The sequence below is a fragment of the Balaenoptera borealis genome, assembly GCF_965194805.1.
Source record: "Balaenoptera borealis genome assembly, chromosome: 5".
Classification (NCBI taxonomy): Eukaryota; Metazoa; Chordata; class Mammalia; order Artiodactyla; family Balaenopteridae; genus Balaenoptera; species Balaenoptera borealis.
Genome location: NC_138862.1, coordinates 103,702,065 through 103,722,785, shown reverse-complemented (window position 1 = coordinate 103,722,785; position 20,721 = coordinate 103,702,065). Strand labels below are relative to the sequence as shown.

The 20,721-nt window shown below is 37.8% G+C and overlaps 1 protein-coding gene across 3 annotated transcripts in view; it reads right to left on the bottom strand.

Moving 5' to 3' along the window:
- Positions 1-583: 583 nt before the first annotated feature.
- SPTSSB (serine palmitoyltransferase small subunit B) overlaps positions 584-20,721 on the bottom strand; it is a 32,247-nt gene continuing 12,109 nt past the window's right edge. Inside the window, exons 2-3 of one of the 3 annotated variants that reach the window (XM_082394293.1) lie at positions 19,152-19,244; positions 584-2,154 (exon numbers count right to left, since the gene is read on the bottom strand). In XM_082394293.1, the coding sequence (XP_082250419.1) occupies positions 1,892-2,122 (231 nt within the window). In that variant the 5' untranslated portion in view covers positions 2,123-2,154; positions 19,152-19,244 and the 3' untranslated portion in view covers positions 584-1,891. Of the gene's footprint in view, positions 2,155-19,147; positions 19,245-20,721 lie in introns of those variants that run through there. The other 2 variants (XM_082394291.1, XM_082394292.1) reach the window with 2 other exon arrangements.

Below are 20,721 nucleotides of genomic sequence, written 5' to 3'. Positions count from 1 at the left end.
CTCTGTTAAATACTTAAAAGTGAAGCATTCTTTTAAAAAAGGCCTATGGGCCTGGACAGCATAGAAATGGGTGAACACAGCACCGCTAAGCAGCAAAAGCAGAGCTGGGACCTGAGCTTTTTGTTCCTCCAACCTTGGCTGTCTCCTCAACCCCTCACCCCTTTTATTGATGGCGTTCTGCTTTCTAACACGTTGGGGATCCCCAGCCCATTAACTTTCATTTGCTCACATTGTCCTTCCATGGGCTTCCATGTGGCAAATATTTCAGGGCCCAGTGTGGTCCTGACCTCTATTTGCTTACTGGCTTTGCCACTAGCAGTTAAAGGACCTCGAACAAGAAATGTACTTTTTCCAAGTTCTAGGTCCCTTACCTGTAACTGGGAGACCTTAATACCTACTTCAACATGTAAAACATGTCCACCATGGAGAAGTCTCTTGATAAATCTATCAATAGTTTTACCCTACCATCTTAAGATCAGTTACCACCTTGGATCACTAAGAAATGATGTTTGCAGAGAAATATGGATGTAAGCACCTAGATATTTAGTGCAATAGGAGAAAAAAGCAAATCTGGAGGTGGATATTTTATTTATAAAATTAAACCTAATTTATTTTGCAAAAATCAACACATACATGTTCAGATCTGGTTTATCTTCAAAACACGTATTTTTGTTTTTTTAACAAACATGCAAGCTAATTTGGCATGCCAAACATTCTTCTCTTTAGCTCTCCTTGGAAAATTTTTTTTTCATAACACAAACAAGGGTGCAAATATTGTCCAAAAACTATTTACATTTTTACCCTCCAGAATTACTAACATTAAGATTTATTGAGAGGAAAGAAAAACTTCAAGGTTTGGCCTTTGGCCTTCACATTTGATTCAGCAGTGTAATTAAAAACTTGTATTTGTTTTTAAGATAAACACTTTGAAGGAAATTTAATAAATCTTGGTTTTGCTCTGCAAAGGAGCCACTGTATCAAAACATTTAACTGGAGCTGTCGAGTTCCTGCTGGTAGAATATTACTTCCAGCCTATTTATTAGCTTTTCTTCCTGTAGCCCAATATATGATTCCCCACACCCCACCCCTCCACTGAGTGAAAACACAGAAAGGATGCAATTTCTTGTCTCTTTTCCCCCAGCATCATGCAAGGCAAGGCAGCATCACAAGTCACAGTATCTGAATTTACTTTGATTATATATTTTTTCTTACACTTAAAATGATTTTGTATTATAATACTTACTGGGTCATCTAAAATCAACATTGTTGATTTTAAACTGTTATAAAGCCAGACTTTTAGAGGCATTTGAAACAAGTCATGAACCATGTCTGAAAGGAGATAATTACCTTCAACCTATTCTTTTGCGCTTGAAGTAAAAGAATTTTAGGTATCAGCAAGTTACTAGAAAATAAGACTTTAGGGGGTCTATATAATTTATTCAGATCCTTTTGTATATTGTAAACAAGGATAGGATACTTTTGACAGTAGTGTATGAACAAATTTTTTAAAAATATATCCTTCACTATAGAATAGGTATCAAGAGAGCATTTTAAATATGATTCTGATAGGTCTCTTATGAGCCTACTTCCCAGAAAAAGTTTATATGAAATTTCCCAATTAAAAACAAAATCTAAAGTCATAGATTTAAGTTGAGAGAATATGGTATGTGAGGTAAGGTCATTTTGTTATCTATGGTCTGATGCACAATGTAGCATGTACAAAAGAACCTAAAGAGACATCTATCTCAAATTTCAGGCAGGATATAAGAGTGCATAGAGAGGAGAGAGCTTTTCAGGTGAGACAGTGAAAGAAGCTACGGTATTCACCTAAATTAATACATTGTAAGCAACGTACACATATGTAATGCCAGTTCACAGGATACAAACAAGATCAATTAGAAATTGTACTGTGATAGCCACACATTTTGGAGAAAAATTCCCAAGCCAGGCGAATGTGGATTGGGATAAAAACATAGGCGGTGTATACCACCATAGCAAAAATGGTTAGTAAGATGGTATTGAACATGGATCGCTCCCAGGGCTCCAAGACAGCACAGCAGCTAATGATTTGGTATTGATAGTACAGCCAGGAGAAATAGTCCTTCACACGTTTGAAATCCATGGCTGGCTCCTTCAAGCTGCAGAAAGTCTGTCCTGTTAAAAAAAGGTAACAGATTAGAAGAAAAAAAAAATAAGGCACTAAACACAGAATCTCCTTGTATTTTCATGATCTCAGCATGTCAAAAATTTTCAAAGAATGTTAATGATCATTGAGTGAATTATTAATAGGAATATTATATGGAAATAATAACAACATATTAATCATAGGAATTAATAATATTGCCATTACTACTAATAATTACTACTAGAATGGATAGCAATAATATTATTAACAGAAACATTTATCTAAAAATAATTGCTAGTAATAACTCTAGTGATAATAATATCTACAGTTGAGGCTAACCACATTTTCTTTAGCCCTGTACATTTAGAGAGATAAACGTGAATTTTCTATTTCCTACAGCACATATTCTGGTAGAAGATTAAAGAATAGTGTGCAGAAAAGAGTTAATATAGCAAACCTGAGGCTGCTATTTTTAGAAGGGTCCTTGGCTGGCATCTGGAAACTTGGCTTTTGGAATGTTCTTTCTGTTCCCTAATGGATAAGGATGATTCACTATGCCTAGACTGTGCAAACACTGTAATTTATGGTGAATATCTGCTTTATTCTGGGAGTCTGGAATTTTTTGTAATTGCCAGGCAAAGAGTGTCCATGTGACCAGCCCCAATAAAAACCTTGGTGCTGAGTCTCTAATGGGCTTCCCTGAGCAGAAACATTGGCATGTATCGCTGCACTTTTTGCTGGTAAAGAAAGAAGCACACTTGGTGTGTCCACTCATGGGAGGGAGAGAACATCTGAAGCCTATAAATGGATTTCTTCAGACTCCAACCGTGTCTCTCTTCCTGACTGATCCTGTTGTATATCTTTTTGCTATAATAAACCTTAGCTGTGAGTGCGAATATATGTTGAGTCCTGTGAGTCTTTCTAGTGAGGCACTGGACATATGGATGGTCTTGGGAAACAAGACACCTCTGAAACAAAGGTGAAGCCCAAAGTGTACCTTTGGGTGGTCATTTGGTTTTTGGGTAGAGAACTTATGAAAACCATATAAAAATGTTTTGTTGGCCCTCAGATAGGATCACAGTTAACACTACGTGGAAAACCTCCTAGAAGGAAGGGCATCTATCATTTCTTTTTTTTTTTTTTTTTGATATACCAATTTTTATTTATTCATTCATTTCTTAAAGATTCTTGGGAAGATTTTGCAGACACTCAGAGACATGGTGGGTGTCCTTGGGGAGACAAGCAGACCTGTACCTGTTGTGCTTACTCCTAGGAGTATTATGGTGCTACATCATCTAAGTCCACCTTGATAACTTTTATTATTCAAATCACAGTTAAATATTTTTGAAGATCATTCCTATGTTCTGACCTGAATGTATCTCTCTTTAATTTGATTCTCTTTTGAGTAAAAGCAAGATGTTTTTGCTCCATAAGACCGTGGACTCAGGCTATGGGGAGACTCTCATGATCCTAATGCCTGGCACAAAGACTGTCATCAGTAAATACTTGCTGAACAAATGAGTAAATGAATGAATGACAAGTAACCAACTTAAAAAAATAATTACAGATGACTCACAGTCCCGACCTAAGTGGGATCCGGTAGGCTACTGCTGACTTTCAATAACTTGGTTTTGATAGTAAGTAACCCTTTCTGACAAGGAAAATTTCCACAAAAACTTAAAATGGGAAAGTCTCTGTGTTACCAGGTCATGATTATTTGTAATAATGGCCAGAGTAATCCAAATAAGTAAATAATACAATTACTTAGTCTTCTAGAAGCCAGAGTGGAGATGAAGTAATTGGATTTGAATGGTTTGTCCTGGCAGGTGGACTTCAGTGAGAAGTTACCTCCAATGTTCTTTTTCACTCCTAACTCTGGTTGCAGAGAAAGAGCAAAGGTCAAAGGTTTAAGAGAAAATGAGTGACAGAAGAAGTGATAATTTCAGTGAACAATATTATCCAAGCAACCAAGACTTTCCACTGATAAGCTGAAAGAGAGAAATTAGGAGGTATCCCTATTTGAGCTTTTAGGCTGTCCCATGAGACAACTGTATATTTCAAACTAAATTTAATTTTTAAAAATCTTATTGATGGCTACCCACACTTGCTCCTCTTCATTACCTTGACAGAGTTTGGGGTGGCGCCAGGTAACTGATCAGGAGTGTGAGAGGCCATTCATCAAGTATGAAGTTCCAGACTGTGCTGGGTGAAGGTGGGAGAATGATGGCTCAGCCAGGCCCAGACCCACCCCTTAGAAAGCTTGGTCCAGTTGGGAAGACAGGTAGCAATCAAATAATGTATACAAATATATAATTATCTACTATATTATGCCCTAAAGGGCAAGAGCAATGTATAAGGGACTGTGGGAAACCTAATCCAGTCTGAGTATGTCTCTGAGGAAGAGATATTTGAGATAAAATCCAGGAGATGATTGTGAATCTAACAGATAAAATGAGTAGTCAGATGGGGAGAATGGATAAGACATAGGGATCAACTTGTGTTTGTGCAAAGGTTAGAGGTGGGAAGGAGCTTGATAGGTGGTCAAGGGAATGACCAGAGTGAGGCCAAGTGCCCTAGGGCCTAGCTGAGTGGGCAAAGTATTTTGTCTTGATCCTGTGAGTGAGGGGGCCCCAAAGGTTTTTAACAGGGGAATGCTGTGGTGGGTTTGAGAGGATGAGCCTTTAAGATTATATGGACATGTTGCCTTCCCTGCATTCTAAAGCCAATCTGAAATGGTTTTGAATACCAATCATTTCAGTAAATCTATGTCTCTGCTGTCTCATGGGCGTTACTCATTCAGAATCAACCATATACTGAAAATCTGTTTAAAATATTCTTAATATTCTTTTTACTTTTATAAATGAGATAAATTACTCATTTAGAAACATCATTGACCTTTTTCTCTATACATTTTAGCTTTTAAAACCTTACTAATTAACTGCCTGGCCATTGCTTTCTCTTCAAAAATTAAATTTCTTGCTTGAGCAGCCCCAGTGGACACCTTGACTGCAGCCTTGTGAGGGACCCTGAGCCAGAGGCGCTAAGCTAAGTTGTACCCAGATTTCTGAGCCGTAGAAACTGTGAGGTGGTCAGTGTTCATTGTGTTAAGCTGTAAAAGTCAGTCAGTCAATCAAGGAAATGACAGCTCTAAAGCATACCAACATGCATTACACCAAAGCTGGACACCTGGTAAGAACTTGGTCACATATTGCTGACAATTTAAAGAATTAAGATTAAAAATTTTTTTTCTTGCCCATTTCTACAGTGCGCTGGATCATTTCCCAGCCCTCTCAGTAGTCAGCTCTGATATGTAAAAAGTACTTTGTCACATCTCACTTCAGTCTCATGAAGTAAAAGAGTCAATAAAAAGCATTGATATCCCCCTTTTCTTTGATTCTTTTTCCCCTTATTAATGAAAAGCCATTTTAAAGATTATCTATTCATTGTTTCTCATGAAAAGGTGAGAAGAGAGTTGGTTATTATTGGTAAATCATCTGCTACAACCTATTGTTAGAATATGCACTATATTTAGGTTCTGGATTTGCTTCGGTAATATGTTTTACTTCCTTTTGAGTCCATTTTTAAGTCTCCTATGGCAGGGGTCCCCAACCCCTGGTCCGTGGGCCACTACCGGTCTGTGGCCTTTTAGGAACCAGGCCGCACAGCAGGAGGTGAGCAGCAGGCAAGCGAGTGAAGCTTCATCTGCTGCTCCCCACCGCTCCCCATCACTCACATTACTGCCTGAACCATCCCCCCCCACCCCCACCCCCGGGAAAAATTGTCTTCCATGAAACCGGTCCCTGGTGCCGCAAAGGTTGGGGACTGCTGTCCTATGGGACAACAGGGAAGATTTAAGAAAACCACTTTAGACAATTTAAGATGAGCAATGTGGGAAGGAGAATTCATTCATTCATTAAATAAGGGCATTTTGAGTACTACTATGTGGTTTTCTCTTAGTAGTAACAGCTTCAGAAGGAATCTGTTCCAAAATGGCATTGCAGACAGGAGATGCTCTTCTAGGCAGCAGCAAACTGGACCATGGAACAAACATGCAGTGACGAGGGGCCAGGAATGAGCACTAACTGGGGGGAAAGGGCATGGAAAAATGCTAAGGAGGAAGCTAGGAAAAGAGGCTGAATTTGAGAAATAAGATGACAAAAATGGCATGAACTTAATTATTCACAGGTAACCTAGAACTAGATGACAGCAAACATCTTAATGTCTTAATCTTTCACAATCAAATGTGAAATTAACTTGCCCTTAAAGACCTGATGGCATATCCCAGTAAAGCTAAACAAGAGACTTAAAATGCTTATTTTATTCAAGCACACCACACTTCTCCTTGTTTTTAATTATACGTTTTTTAAAAGATGATTTCCCGTATATGGAAAAGAGGGAGGAAGTAGTTTGTTTCTTCTCCTTCTCCTCCTTCTTCTTCTAATTTTTTCTCGAAACTTGGTGATTTTTAAAACCTTCTTAAATTTTTAATGAGGTTGTGCATTCAAAGGTGACACTGCCTAAGCACATTGTGGTATGTCTTCAGTGGTACAGTGGCCTGGATGGGTTTGACTCTTAACAGCTGAAGCTGTGTGGTGATGCCTTCAGGTGACTGGGGAGGGTTTGAGCCCCTGTGGGACACAAAGCGGGTGAAGCTCTCTGTAAAAAGTGGGGGTGAGGCAAGGGCCAGCACTGTTACCTGGAGGGATGGATAGTGAGGCCTGAGGAAAGGCTTTTTCTGGGTCATTGTTTGTTTGCTTGTTTGTTTTTTAATGTTCCTTTTTTTTCTATTGATGTATAGTTAACTTACAATGCTGTGTTAGTTTCAGGTGTACAGCACGGTGATTCAATTTATATATGTGTGTGTGTGTGTGTATGTGTGTGTATTCTTTTTTAGATTCTTTTCCCTTATATGTTATTACAAAATATTGAAAATATTGAGTACTGTACTATACAGTAGGTCCTTGTTGGTTATCTATTTTACATATATAGTAGTGTGTATATGTTAATCCCAACCTCCTAATTTATCCCTCCCCACCCCCTTTCCCCTTTGGTAACCATAAGTGTGAGATATATATATATATATATACCACAACCAAACTATATATACAATGGAATGTTACTCAGCCATAAAAAAGAATGAAATAATGCCATTTGCAGCAACATGGATGGACCTAGAGATTATCATACTAAGTGAAGTAAGTTAGACAAAGACAAATATCATATGTCACTTATGTGGAATCTAACAAAAGGATACAAATGAACTTATTTGCAAAACAGAAACAGACCCACAGACACGGGCCATTGTTTTAAAAACAGGATAACATCTCCTTCTTCAGGAGGATCCATGTAGTACCACATTCTAAGATGCTTCATGGATTTGATTTATCAGGGTTTCTCTTGTAATAATAACAGAAGCAATTTCTGTTTTCATAGGATTACCTGTAGCTTAGAAAGTGCTTTTCATTGCATTTTCGTAATGGGTTTGGGACTAAGGACAGGCATTGGTTCAAGTTCTGACTTCTCTACTTGCTGGGTATGTGACCTTGGCCCAGTTACTTAAGTGTTCTGGGCCTCAAATGCCTCACTTGTAAATGGAAATAATAATCCTTTCTGTTTAAGGTTGCTGTGAGGATTAGCAAAAATGCAAGCAAAGCATCAATTAAAGGGATTTGCATATGGAGGAAATACATAGATAGGAAGATGGAATCTAACTGGTGAAAGGCCTTCCCCTCTCCCCCACTTCCTTTTATTTATTAAAAATAATTATTACCATGCTGGTAATCGCACCAGGAACTGGAGATACCATGGTGACTGAGACAGTCATGGCCACTGCCCCAAGGATTATCATTCAGCTGGATATATTCCACAAATATATATTTTAGACAATATTTACCACATGTATTAGGTAGCTAAAGTGGAATCCTAGAATGTTAGCAGCTGGATGGACTGTAGAGTCCCCTAGACCCAGTCACTCATTTTAAAGAAAAGTACCAAGACTATGAGGCTAACATTAAATTGATATTAAATTGGTTCACATCAAATTGGTTTGTCAAACTGAATTAAAGTGACTGGACTGTTCCAGGTGGTGAATACCCTGTGTTTTGTGAATTGACATTGGATGAAAGAAGCAAAAATTCCAATGGAGGTTTTCTGTGGTCTTCAAAGTTGATCAAGGACATCGAAATCAAGTGTGTAGGTATCCAGAAGACTTCAGCCTCACCCTCTCTCAGTTTCCCCAGGCTCTACTCTTCTCTTACTCAAGACTCTTTCCTGAAATCCCACTGTTCAGATTCTCCTCTAGTCAATTGAAGGTCTGGCAAAGGCTTCATTTATTACAACTATTACTGGGAACTGGCAAAGGCTAAGGTTCTTGTTAGTAGTGTACAACTTAGCATGGATAAAAGACCCGAATAAGAGTTTTGCCAGGTTGAGGGGAGAAACAGGGGGGAAGGAAGAGATTATTAGAGAAGGATTATGAGAGTCTTGGGAACCAGAAAGAGAGAGAGAGTGATTTCTAAAGGGAACCCAGTGAATGAATGGGGACACTGTGACAGTAGAAAACAGTGAGGACTTGGAATTCCCCTAAGAAGTTATCTCATAATTGATTGGAGAGTAAGTGGCTATTTTTTATTTCTGAATGTCACTGAATGTATTTTTCTCTCACTAGTTTTGTGTACAGTGGGGAAAAGTAAAGTTTAATCTCCTCTCTCACAATGAGAAGGAGAATTCCGGGGACTTGTGATCCACATTACTCAGGGGCAAGCCTTTCTTCTGGCCTGAACAGAAAAGAAGGTTAGAATAAATAGAGCAATAAAAAAACCCACATGCTCCCATGAACCCATGTATATGAGTCACGAAATGAGAATGCTGTAAAAGGAACATGCAGGGTGATGGCAAAAGTAGAGGCTGGGCTTGCTCAGGAGGCTTTTTGGTTTTGGTTCTCTCCATGGGAACAGGAGTGGTAAAAAGTTAGGCAACCACAATGAAAGATGAGTAGCAGATGATTTGTTAGGGTGGCGTTTTCCTTGGGAATACTGCAAAAGACTTCATCCTGCAGCCCTCCTCTGCCTAAAGAAAGTACTCCAAATTATTGAATTTTCTAAGGAAGGGATTTCCCTTTCTAAACATTAGCTAAAAATGAACCTTCCCTCCTGAGGAGGGGAAAAAGACTTAACACATTTTGGTTTAAATTTCCTTCTAAAATGTCAGAATCCGGGGCTGAAGAGAAAAGTCAGAAGGATTTGCAATTGAATTTGGGTTATCTCGTTCTCAACTTATTTTGGAATTCTACGTCAATCACCCAGCTTTTTTTGTGCTTCATATTTGGAACTTGAAAACCTGAGAAGGGGAAAAAGTATCCTGCCTGCTGCTGCAGAGAGAGATGCTGTATCTAAAAAGAGACTGTGTCTGTACTCGGAAGTAGCTTTCTTTGGAAAGAACTCAATAGATTTACTCAAGTTCAAGGCTTCCTTTAATTAAGTAATTCATTTAAAGAAGGAGCAGAGTGATGTCCTTCCAAAGAGTACAGTGTGAAAAAGGGTGATAAAAATGAGTAAATTTACAATGGAGGAGACTGATAAGCGCTACCTCAGCCAGCTGATCAGGGCCACCGTCAACAGTGATAACTCATGTTTGTAGTAGGTATCCATGATATGATGGCATGAAAATGGCACTTTAATTCTGTGGTCTTCCTCCCCCAAACCCACAACCTCAGTCTAATAATGAGAAAAAACATCAGACGAATTTTAACAGAAGAGCATCTTAAAAAATACCTGACCTTAAATTCTCCTAGTACCTAAAACTCTCAAGATCATCAGAAACGAGCAAAGTATGAAAAATTGTCACAGCCCAAAGGAGCCTAAGGAAACATGACAATTAAATGTAATGTGTAATGGATGGAATCCTGAAACAGAAAAAGGATTTTAGGTAAAAACTAAGTAAATTTGAGTAATGTATTGGCTTTAATAATAGCATATCAACGTTGGCTCATTAATTGTAACATGTGTCATACTAACGTAAGATGTTAATAGCAGAAACTGGGTGCAGGGTATATGGTAATTCGCTGTATTATTACCTCAAGTTTTTCGTAAGTCTAAAAATGTTCTAAACAATAAAGTCTATTAAAATTTTTTGAAGGCAAAAAAATAATTAGGAAAGTCTTGAAAGGTCCAGAGTTACCCTTATTCCAAACTCCAATGAACTTTGCTTATGCTGTTCTGCCTTTCTGGAAAACTCTTCCTCATAACTTCGAATATAATTAAATAACAGTCTTCCATAAAGGACTGGCTTTCAAATATTGTCAAACACAATAGAGATAAAAAGTACATTTTACTTTTGATCCAGGGTACATACACATACACATACACATACACATACCCATACCCATATAACTGAAATAAACATCTCTCAGAATAATACTCTGCATGCTGATATTTTATTTATCATTCCATTCTATTCCATTCAGTTTCATTCTGCTGTGTTCTATGTTATTGTCTTCATTCATTACAAAATACCAATCGTGAGCTACCATATCGATTTCTTAACCCACCAATTGTAACCTGCAGTTGGAAAAACCCTCCTTTAAGGCTTATCTCAACTGCTAGCTTCTCCAAGATGTCTCTGCATTGTCCAGTTTGGCAGACACTAGTCATATGTGGCAATTTAAATTTTTTGTGCTCATTAGCCACATGTGGCTTGTGGCTACCATATTGGACAGCACAGGTATAGAATATTTCCATCACTGCAGAAAATTTTATTGGGCAGTGCTGTGGACTCTCTCCGTCTCTCACTTGGACCAATGAAATAGCCTACCAACTTGTCTCCTTTTCACCTTACAATCTTCCATGCTGCTGCTGGAATTAACTTTCTAAAATTACAGATTTATTTTTCTGCTTGAAATACTTCAATGGCTCTCCATTTCCTATGAAATGAAACATTCATGTAAGGCCCTTCACAGTTTGATCCCTCCACCTCTCCTGCATCATCTCTGAACTCTCCTGCTAAATGCCGTTCACTCTTAAGCTTCCATGTTTTAGTTCATCCTCTTTTATTTTCTAGAAATATTTTTGTGCCTCTCTTCTTTTAGATAAAATCCTATTTATTTTCAAGACGTAGCTTCTATGTTCTCTCTTCTATGAAACATTCTCAGGAGACCACCCTTCCCAAGGAATGTATATTGCTTTCTTTTATGGGTTACCATTGTAGCTTTTATACTGTATTATAATTAGCCATGTACAATGTTTCCCCATTAGACTATGAGGTCTTTGAATACTGGGAATATGCCACGGTCATCTCTATATCCCCAGTGCCTGGAATGTGGGATACTTATACACTGGCTGGTGAGCTGGTTGGCTGGTTGGCTGACTGAATTGTAAGGTTGTAGAAGGTAGGGACCACACTTGTACTTATTTAATATTCCCATAGCACAATGTGGGATACATAAAAGGTACTTATGAATTCTCTTTGTCTGCTTTCAGGCAATAAGTTTTAGACAGATTGTTTTCCAAGTACTGTCAAATTCAGTACAATCTGTTTTTTTGTAGGATGAAAGGGAACTGGTACTGATATGACAAATACTTTTAAAGTTTCCAATACTGTTGAAAGTTCATGGACTCTGTGGGGGAATAAAAAGCACTTCTAAAGTGGTTTTAAATCCCATTAAAATGGCTTTTTACAAGGGCTTACTCTAGGTGAGTAAAAATTTAAGATTGGTAGAAAAGTGGTTCTAATGGAAAAAAATCCCAGGATGAGAACATCTGGAGACCTGAATTCTATTACAGCTTTTTTTCCTCTTCATCTTTTCTTCTCTTCATCTTTTTTTCTCTTTATTTCTCTTCATTCATTCATTCATTCATTTTACTTTGTGTCCTTGGGCAAGTTCCAAAGTCTTTCTGGGTCACAGCTTCTCTGTGTAAAATGAAGATAATTGATAATTGCTTCTAAGTCTGTCTCAGTGATACGGTAAGGAATGTGGGGATAGTTTGTGAGCTCTTTAGAAATATTTGTAAGAGTCATAATGATAGTAATAGTAGTGTTTGTTGTTGTTCCTTGTGGATTGGTACAACATTAAACTACTTGCAAGATTTTATTAAATTATAGAGTCAAAGAGTCTTCATAGAATATTCTATAACAGTTACCTCAACAATGGAGTGCTTTGGATATTTTACAGGAAAAAAAAACCCTCAGCCCTTATTTGTTTGCTAAATGAACTTCCTGGTACATTGAGAAATAATAACAAAACAACACATGTATATAACCATTAACACAAACCACTATTTGAAAGACATTGCAATCTTTACACAAATCTTTAAATGTGTGTTAGGCAGGGCCACCACATTCCATTGTGTGGGCTGTGCACTGCACAAACTTGTGTCATGGTTCTTGGAGACCTGATCACAAACTGTTTCTTTATGTAAACACAATTTGATTCACAAAGATACAAATTTGTATGATTAAAGGAAAAACCTCACATTGTGTCTATGTACGAATCAGACACAACAATAGTTTATTGGCTTCCCAGTTTCCAGATGTCTTGCTCTAAGTTTTCTGTGGGTGACTGTAATGTTTTCTGTGTCTCACAGAAGGTTCTATTCTTGCTTAACATTTTCCAGGGAATTTCCTTGTCATCTTAGAATGCTCTCCAGTCACCCTTTGGCAAGCAATTCTTCATGCTGATACTGAGGTGAATATTGGAAATCAGACCAGAAGTGATGGATTTGAAGTCCAAGTCTTAAGAGGGAGCTAAAAAAACCAACTTAAAAGTTTGTGATAAATCAAAGCCAGAGAAGCAAATCAAACAACCATAGGGCAATTAAGGAACTTTCTTTATACATTCATGAATTGATTGCACAATTTATAGACTCCTCAAAGAGGAAAAAACGAACAATTGTAAGTCAAAGCATGCTTCTGCTTTTAGGCAGCCAAGTTACTCAACGTTTTATAATCTTAGAAGTGAGTTACTGAAATAGTGTACTAAGAGGAAAAAGTCTCACCAACAATTTAGCCAAGTTGTAGTTGGTATGGTGTTGGTTTGAGTAATACACAAGAGTAGAGTGTTTTTGTGGAGATCTGAACCAACCTTTTGGCCTCCAATTTCCATTAACACCAACAAAGGCAGAACAACAGAAAACATGTACTTCTCGTCCAACTATCAGCTGAGGCCGCTGGGCATCACAGTGAACGTTGAGTAACTGTAATTTCAAAGCAGTCCTTGTTGTTTGGCATTTTATGACAGACTCTAGAGGGATTTATGAATGAAGGACTTCTGGCTGGGAAAGGAAACTTGGAATTTGACTTTAACAGAAAATTTCATAATAGTTTAGGAAATACCAAATTCACGTTAGATCAATTTCAATGTTGTGTGGCCATCAAAAAGGAGATACATATAGTGAAATTAAAAATGAGAAGCACATAGGTTAATGCTGAGTAGATGTTATGAATAGGAAGAGAAACTTGTAATAGGAGATGACATATCTTGCCTTGTTCCTGGTGTCCTGTCATTGACTCATATAGAAACAGGGCAAGGGGAATTCCCTGGTGGTCCAGTGGTTAGGACTCCGTGCTTTCACTGCCAAGGGCACGGGTTCAATCCTTGGTTGGGGAACTAAGATCCTACAAGCCAGGTAGCCAAAAATAAAAAGAAACAGGAAAAGTATCCTTCTTTATTCCTGCCAATTTGGGAGTGGAGAGTAAGGCTTCCCGGTCAAGATTTTAACTGTAATGTCATTTCCTAGGATGAACCTCTTTATTACTATTTTATTTTTTTTAAAAAAGAAAGAAAAACCCCATTATCCTAAGGAAAGAGGAAAGAATATAGCTTCTGGGTGGCTTTTTCCTTCTGCAGATATTGTTCCCAGGGACTGCCAATTTGTTTTTAGAAGTAAAAAGTAAACAGAGTTGCAACACTAACAGTGGACTTAAAGATGTTAATAACCGTTTAAATGGGGGATATATGTATACATATAGCTGATTCACTTTTTTATACAGTAGAAACTAACACAACATTGTAAAGCAATTATACTCCAATAAAGATTAAAAAAAAAAAAAAAGAAATGGAGAGAATAAAAGCAGACCAAAAGAAAAAGTCATTAAATGTATACACATGTTAAAGCGCATTATTCTAGATAACCAAAAGCAACCCAAATGTCCATTGGCAGATGAATGGATAAACAAAATATAGTATATACATGCAATGGAATATTATTTATCTTTTAAAAGTAAGGAAATTCTGACACATGCTACAACATGGATGAACCTTGAGAATGTTATCCCAAGTGAAATAAGCCAGTCCTAAAAAGACAAATGCTGTATGATTTCACTTATCTGAGGTATCTGGAGTAGTCATCTCATAGAAACAAAGTAGAATAGTGGTTACCAGGGGCTGGAGAAAGGGAGAAATTGGGAGTTGTTCATTGGATGTGAAATTTCAGTTTTGCAAGATGAAAACATTCTGGAGACTGGTTGCACAACAATGTGAATATATTTAACACTACTGAGCTGTACACTTAAAAATGGCAAAGATGGTAAATTTTTATGTTATGTGTATTTTACCACAATTTAAGAATTTTAAATGTCAGTGAATAACTCTAAAAATTAAGAAGGACTGAAATTTAAAAATACACTTTAAAAATAGTCTGAACAATATTTTTTAAAAGTCATTAAAAGTCATTGAGAGTCTCGGGACTTCGCTGGTGGCTCAGTGGTTAAGAATCCGCCTGCCAATGCAGGGGACACAGGTTCGAGCCCTGGCGCAGGAAGATCCCACATGCCGTGGAGCAACTAAGCCCATGTGCCACAACTATTGAGCCCATGTGCCACAACTACTGAAGCCGACGCGTCTAGAGCCCATGCTCCACAAGAGAAGTCACCGCAATGAGAAGTCTGCTCACTGCAACGAAGAGTAGCTCCTGCTCGCAGCAACTAGAGAAAGCCCGCACGCAGCAACGAAGACCCAACAAAGCCAAAAATAAACAAATTAATTAATTAAAAACAAAAAAGTCATTGAGAGTCTCAATTTGTAGTGGGGCATTACTAGTCTAGCAAAATTGCTTGGATGTACCATCCAAAACTAAGTAAATGAATAACCCCAAAGGTCTTCAAATAATAATTGTGAGGTTCCAGTTGGGGTTCCCTTCTTCTTGGCTTTCATGATATAAGAGGAAAATTGGAAACTGATGAACTACAAAGATCTTTCTGAGAGGAGTGTTGACCTGTTTAGGTTGATTCTTGGCATCACTGAAATTCTCTTAGTTTAATTCCCTATAGTACTTGTGGGAATTAAAATTCTGTGATATGCTTATGTGTTTTTGACAAGGATGTGAAATAAAGAGCTCATAAGATCCCCAAACCCAGAGTATTTAAAAGGGAGTAAGAGTGGAAAAGTGGCTAAATCGTTCGACTGAAACTAGTTTTCTAATGTCATTACAAACCCCTTTCCTGGCAATTATGTGCCATGTACATCATAACAGTTCTGCCTTTCTCTTTTCTTCCCCAGCTCTTTGCCATCAAAACTACACTTTGGTAAAGGAAATACCTGCTTACTGTTTGTTCCTAAGGACTCAAGTTTCTTGGAAGCTAGAAGCCTGAGCACAAAAAAATCAAGCTTTTGTCTCATCCCTGACTATTGTCATTATATTTCATATGTCTTCAGAAATAGAAGACATTTTTTTCCCAAGGAAGAGTTTGAGGGCAAGGAAGGTGAGTTACTGCAATAATGATTTGTCAGAAGCATACCTGCTGAGTGCTTGTTCCCAGTGTTCTGCCAAAGGAAATCCGGTTGCATAGGCAGCTGGTCAACCAAGACTCTTCCAATAGTATTTTCTAATACTAATTTTCTGGGTTGTGTTTTTTGCAGTTTTTTGGATAGCATTGAATAGATTTGCTCATAAAACTTTTTATTGTTTTTGTTTATTTTTCTGTTCTTCTTCCTCCTCCTCCTCCTCTTCCCCCTCTTCCTTCTCCTTCTCATTCTTCTGGCCTATTCTTTATTTCTTATTACATTGTCTGGAAGGCTTCTGGTGATGAGTTCAGTGTTTTTGGTGACCAGCGACATTGAACTTTCATAGGTGTGATTTTTTTTGTGACAATAGTAAGATAGCCTGTTGCTTTTTTACTGCCCTCAACTGACCTGCTTCTGTATCTCAGTTATTACTGCTTTTAGGAAAATAAGTGGAGAGCTAGCCTGACTCCAAGGGTCATGGAGATAGACACAGCATTGTTGAGGTGTTCTCTCTGCCAACTCCCAGATCAAGGGACATTTCCCTACTGGATTGGTTAGCATTCTAGGTCAGCTAGTTTCTGAGATGGGGCAGAGGGAGGTGAGAAGGGAAAGGCAGGAGTAATAGAGTTATGTCAAGACATGTCATTGCTTTTAGACAGTTAAATTAATTAGATTTTGCAATCTTGTACTTAGAAATGAGTTACTTAAGTGAGATAACAAAAGAGAAAAGTTTCAATGACAATTTAGCTTAGTGGATTTCTCATTCTCCTGGGCAGAACGGCATTGACATATTATCCTGGCTTCATTCTCTTTCACCTGCTCCCAGGTACATGGGTACCTGCATGCTTCTAGTGAAAAGTGGAAAAGGGCTGAGTTCCAAGATTATTCTTTTAAATGAGTAACAATTGTTCATTTCCTAAGAACTTTGTTGATTCTCAAGTAAATGTGAAGAAGGCTAATGGCAACTGGGCATATTAAGAAAAATATTTTCAACCAATAGATTTGAAACCAATTTAACTATACGCTCAAACTGGGTGAGATGAAATGTTCCTTTCCCTCTTTGAATAAATGTGGGTTTGTTTGTCAAGAATACCAGAGGAAATCTGCCAATATAGAAAAATATTTGGGTTAAGATATTGTAGTAGGTTGAATGGTGGCCCTCCAAAAGATATGTCCACATCCTGGAACCTGTGAATGTAACTTTATTTGGAAAAAGTATCTTTGTAGAAGTAATTAAGTTACTGATCTCTGCAAAAGCTCATCCTGGATTACCCAGGTCAGTCCTAAATCCAATGACAAGTGTTCTCAGAAGAGAAGGCTAGTGAAGACAGAGGCAGAGGTTGGAGTTATGTAGCCATAAGCCAAGAAGCCATCAGAAGCTGAAAGAAGGAAAGGAGAATTTTCCCCTAGAGTCTTTAGAGGGATGGCAGCCCTGCTGATATCTTGATTTCAGACTTCTAGCCTCCAAAACTATCAGAGAATAATTTTCTCTTGTTTTAAGCCACCAACATTGTGGTACATTGTTACAGCAGCCCTAGGCAATGAATTCAGATCTCTTCCTTAAAACCACTAGAATTGTACAATGTGGAATTCTCTTCAGGGGACAGAAACAGCTTTTATTAAGTACCACTGTGGCAGGCACTGGCTAAATGCTTAACTTAAATGATTCCAACTTTAAAGATGAAGAAACTGAGGCCCAGAGTCTCACGGTGACCACATGGGCAGCTGGGTGAGAATCCTCCCGAGAGGCAGTGTGGTGAGTAGTTACGAGCTCTGGCTCTGGATCCTGTCTGGGTTTGACCCTGGCTAAGTTGCTCAACCCCTCTGACTCAATTTCCTCTACTGGAAAAAAAGGAATGATAATAGAACTTCATTCATACAATTTCTGGGAAGATTAAAAGATGTAAAGTATAAAGAATAAAACATAGGAAGAAGGCCTAAGTGAATGTTAACTGTTATGATTATTATACACTATACAAATGTACTATTGCTAAGCCTATGAATACCAGACAAAGAACAGAAGAGAATGAGATCATTTTTAAGGCAGAATGTGTCAACTTTATCAGTTGTTAAGATAGAAGCCACTTTTAGAGAGATTATTCTTCAGAATGTTTACTTAGTTCTGGTGTGGCTATCACAAAGTAGATAAAAAAGTATATTGCCTCATTTCAAAGATGAGGAAACTGAGACTCATTAAGTTTTTGTACTTCACTACTGTCAGAAGCCAAGGGGGAAAAAACACTGAGACCCAGTCTTGGGATTCTCTCACTCCAAAGTGCTCTTTCTATCACGCAAATGCCTTTATAAATACTTTACAAATGCTAAGTGTCCAACAAGTATTTTTTGAATTAGAAAAATCAAGCCTCATTATCAGTAACTTTAAAGTAATAGTGGCGCTTCCCAAACTATTCTGAACTGAAGAAATTATTGCCAACTGTTTCAAAACCATAAATCTCTTAAAATATTGCAGCAAAAGAGAAGGATTAAGAAACAGAAGATAAATCTGTTTCTTTTTGTCCACACCCTCTACCTTTTCTTTTTTCCCCATTTACTATAGATTTAATAAAAGTGGGTAGGTGGCTAGTGGTAGTCTAGGTTTTTTCCACTCTATTTCCTTTTCTTTCTTTCTTAAAAATAAAATAAGCAGAAAGAAAGTGAATGTCCCATATGAACACTGACCAGGCTTACATTCATTAACGTTTTTTTAAGAAAATGTTTTCATTGTATCATATTTCTCTCTTCATTTGTCCCATCTGGTTAGCTAAGTACTTTCTGAAACATTTACTCCTTTCTTGTATCAGAGGTCTTCCAGGATAAGATACGGCTCCATTTAAATAAAAAATGAAGGATGCCGAAACAGAAGCAGTTTTAACCAGCAAACCCATAAATAAGACAGTAGTTAGTGCTATGCAATCCTGATACTGGCACTTGTACTGAAATTGGCCAGAGGTTCTTAACCAGGAGGCCAAGAACTTGGTTGGGGGGGGTGGGTTGTGGAATCTGTGAACCCCTTGAAATGTTTGCGAATTTTGCATAAACATTTTTTGGTATACACTTCAAAGGAGCCTGTAATGTCTGTAAGCGAAGAACCACGGTTTGAAGGCTTCATTACTAAAGCTAATTGCCACATTTCACTCCTTTGTATCATCTTAAATGCCATTATAATATCAAGTATATCATAAATGTTTCTTGGTTGCTTAAGTGAGAACCAGAAGCTTCATCTTGTTAAAGATGTCATCTTATAGGCAAAAGGGGCAGATTTCTAAAAGCGAGACTCTATGATATAATCAATCAGAAGAATCTACCTGCCTAGTAGGGTCCAGGTCTGGGTTCTTGTCCTTGCTTTCCTGAGGAATGATTCTGTGTGTGTTACTTCTCCTCTCTGGGTTGCAGCTTCTTCATCTGTGAAATTAATATTTGAATTAAATAAACCCAGATGCCTTCAAACTTTAAAACAATTCTATTCTGTGTAAAAGATTATTAAACCTCTTAGAGAGATGATCTCCCACAAAATTCTAGAATGTATTATAAAAACAAAGCATCACAAGCTAGCCTTATTTTAAAATTTATTTTTAGAGAAGTTTACTTTGAGGACATGCCTTTGGCTAGTGATTTCCTAATGTACTCTGAGGGCTATAAGGTGCCACATTACCATCTATGGCAGGGTTGAGGAGAGGCCCCAGGTGGGACAAAGAGACAGAAGCTAAGAGCCTCGCATCTTACATCTCACTTCTATCAGAGTGAGAGCCTGCTTTTAATCTGCTTTATGCACTAGGTTTCTGGGTGAGATTTTGTTTGTAGAAAGTGTTTCATAATTTTAATTAGTCTCTGTTGATATCTATGTGGGGGAAAAAAAGGAAAAAGAGATTAGGTTAATCACTGTATTTAAACATCCATCTTTGAAAAGGCACTGGAAACAGTCAGAAGCCCTAAGCCTTGTTTCCTATTTTGTCATTTATTAGCTGTGTCACATCAGGCAAGTTAGATAGTCTTTCTGAATCTTTGTTCTCAAATATAGAATGATGATAATATCTTTTTCACAGGATAATTGTAAGAATTAAATGAAATAATATTTGTGAAAGTGTTTTGTAATTGGTGAAGCATTATAAAGATGGTGAGTGGGTCTTTAGTGGTGAGCTCCAGGGCTCTGCATTTTGCCCTGACCATTGTAGCATCTTTGTCCATTTGAATTATGTCATAGAAAGTATGGGTGATCAAATTTGCAGATGAACCAAAGTTATGGGGTGGAGTTCTAAAAGACTTAGCAGATTACAGAGTCCCAAAAATGACTGAGGGTAAAACTTTGGGAAAAATACAAAGTCTTGTTCTTCAGTTCAAAAAGTCAATTGTCCAAGGGTAAGATAGGGAAAAATGTGGCCCACGATCAGTTCAAATAAAAAAGACTAAGGAATTTTACGTGACTTCAAGTTCATTATGAGCCAATAGTGTTGTGAAATGGTTGACAAATAAGTGATCCAATTGTCTTAATCTGTCTGGACTGTTATAACAAAATACCACAGACTGGGAGACTTATAAACAACAGAAATTCATTTCTCATGGTTCTGGAGACCGGGAAGTCTAAGATCAAGGCTCCAGCACGGTTGCGTTCTGGTGAAGGTCCTCTTCCTGTTCCTAGCTGCCACCTTCTGGCTGTGTCCTCACATGGTCTAAGGGACAAGGGATCTCTCTGGAGCCCTAAGAACACTAATGTCATCATGAAGGTCCCATTCTCGTGACCTAAGCACCTCCCAAAGGGCCCACCTCCTAATACCATCTCCTTTGGTGGTTAGGATTCAACCTATGAATTTTGGGGGGACACATTCAGACCGTAGCACCAATATTCTTATATATTTATAGAAGTACTGTACCACCAGCTCTT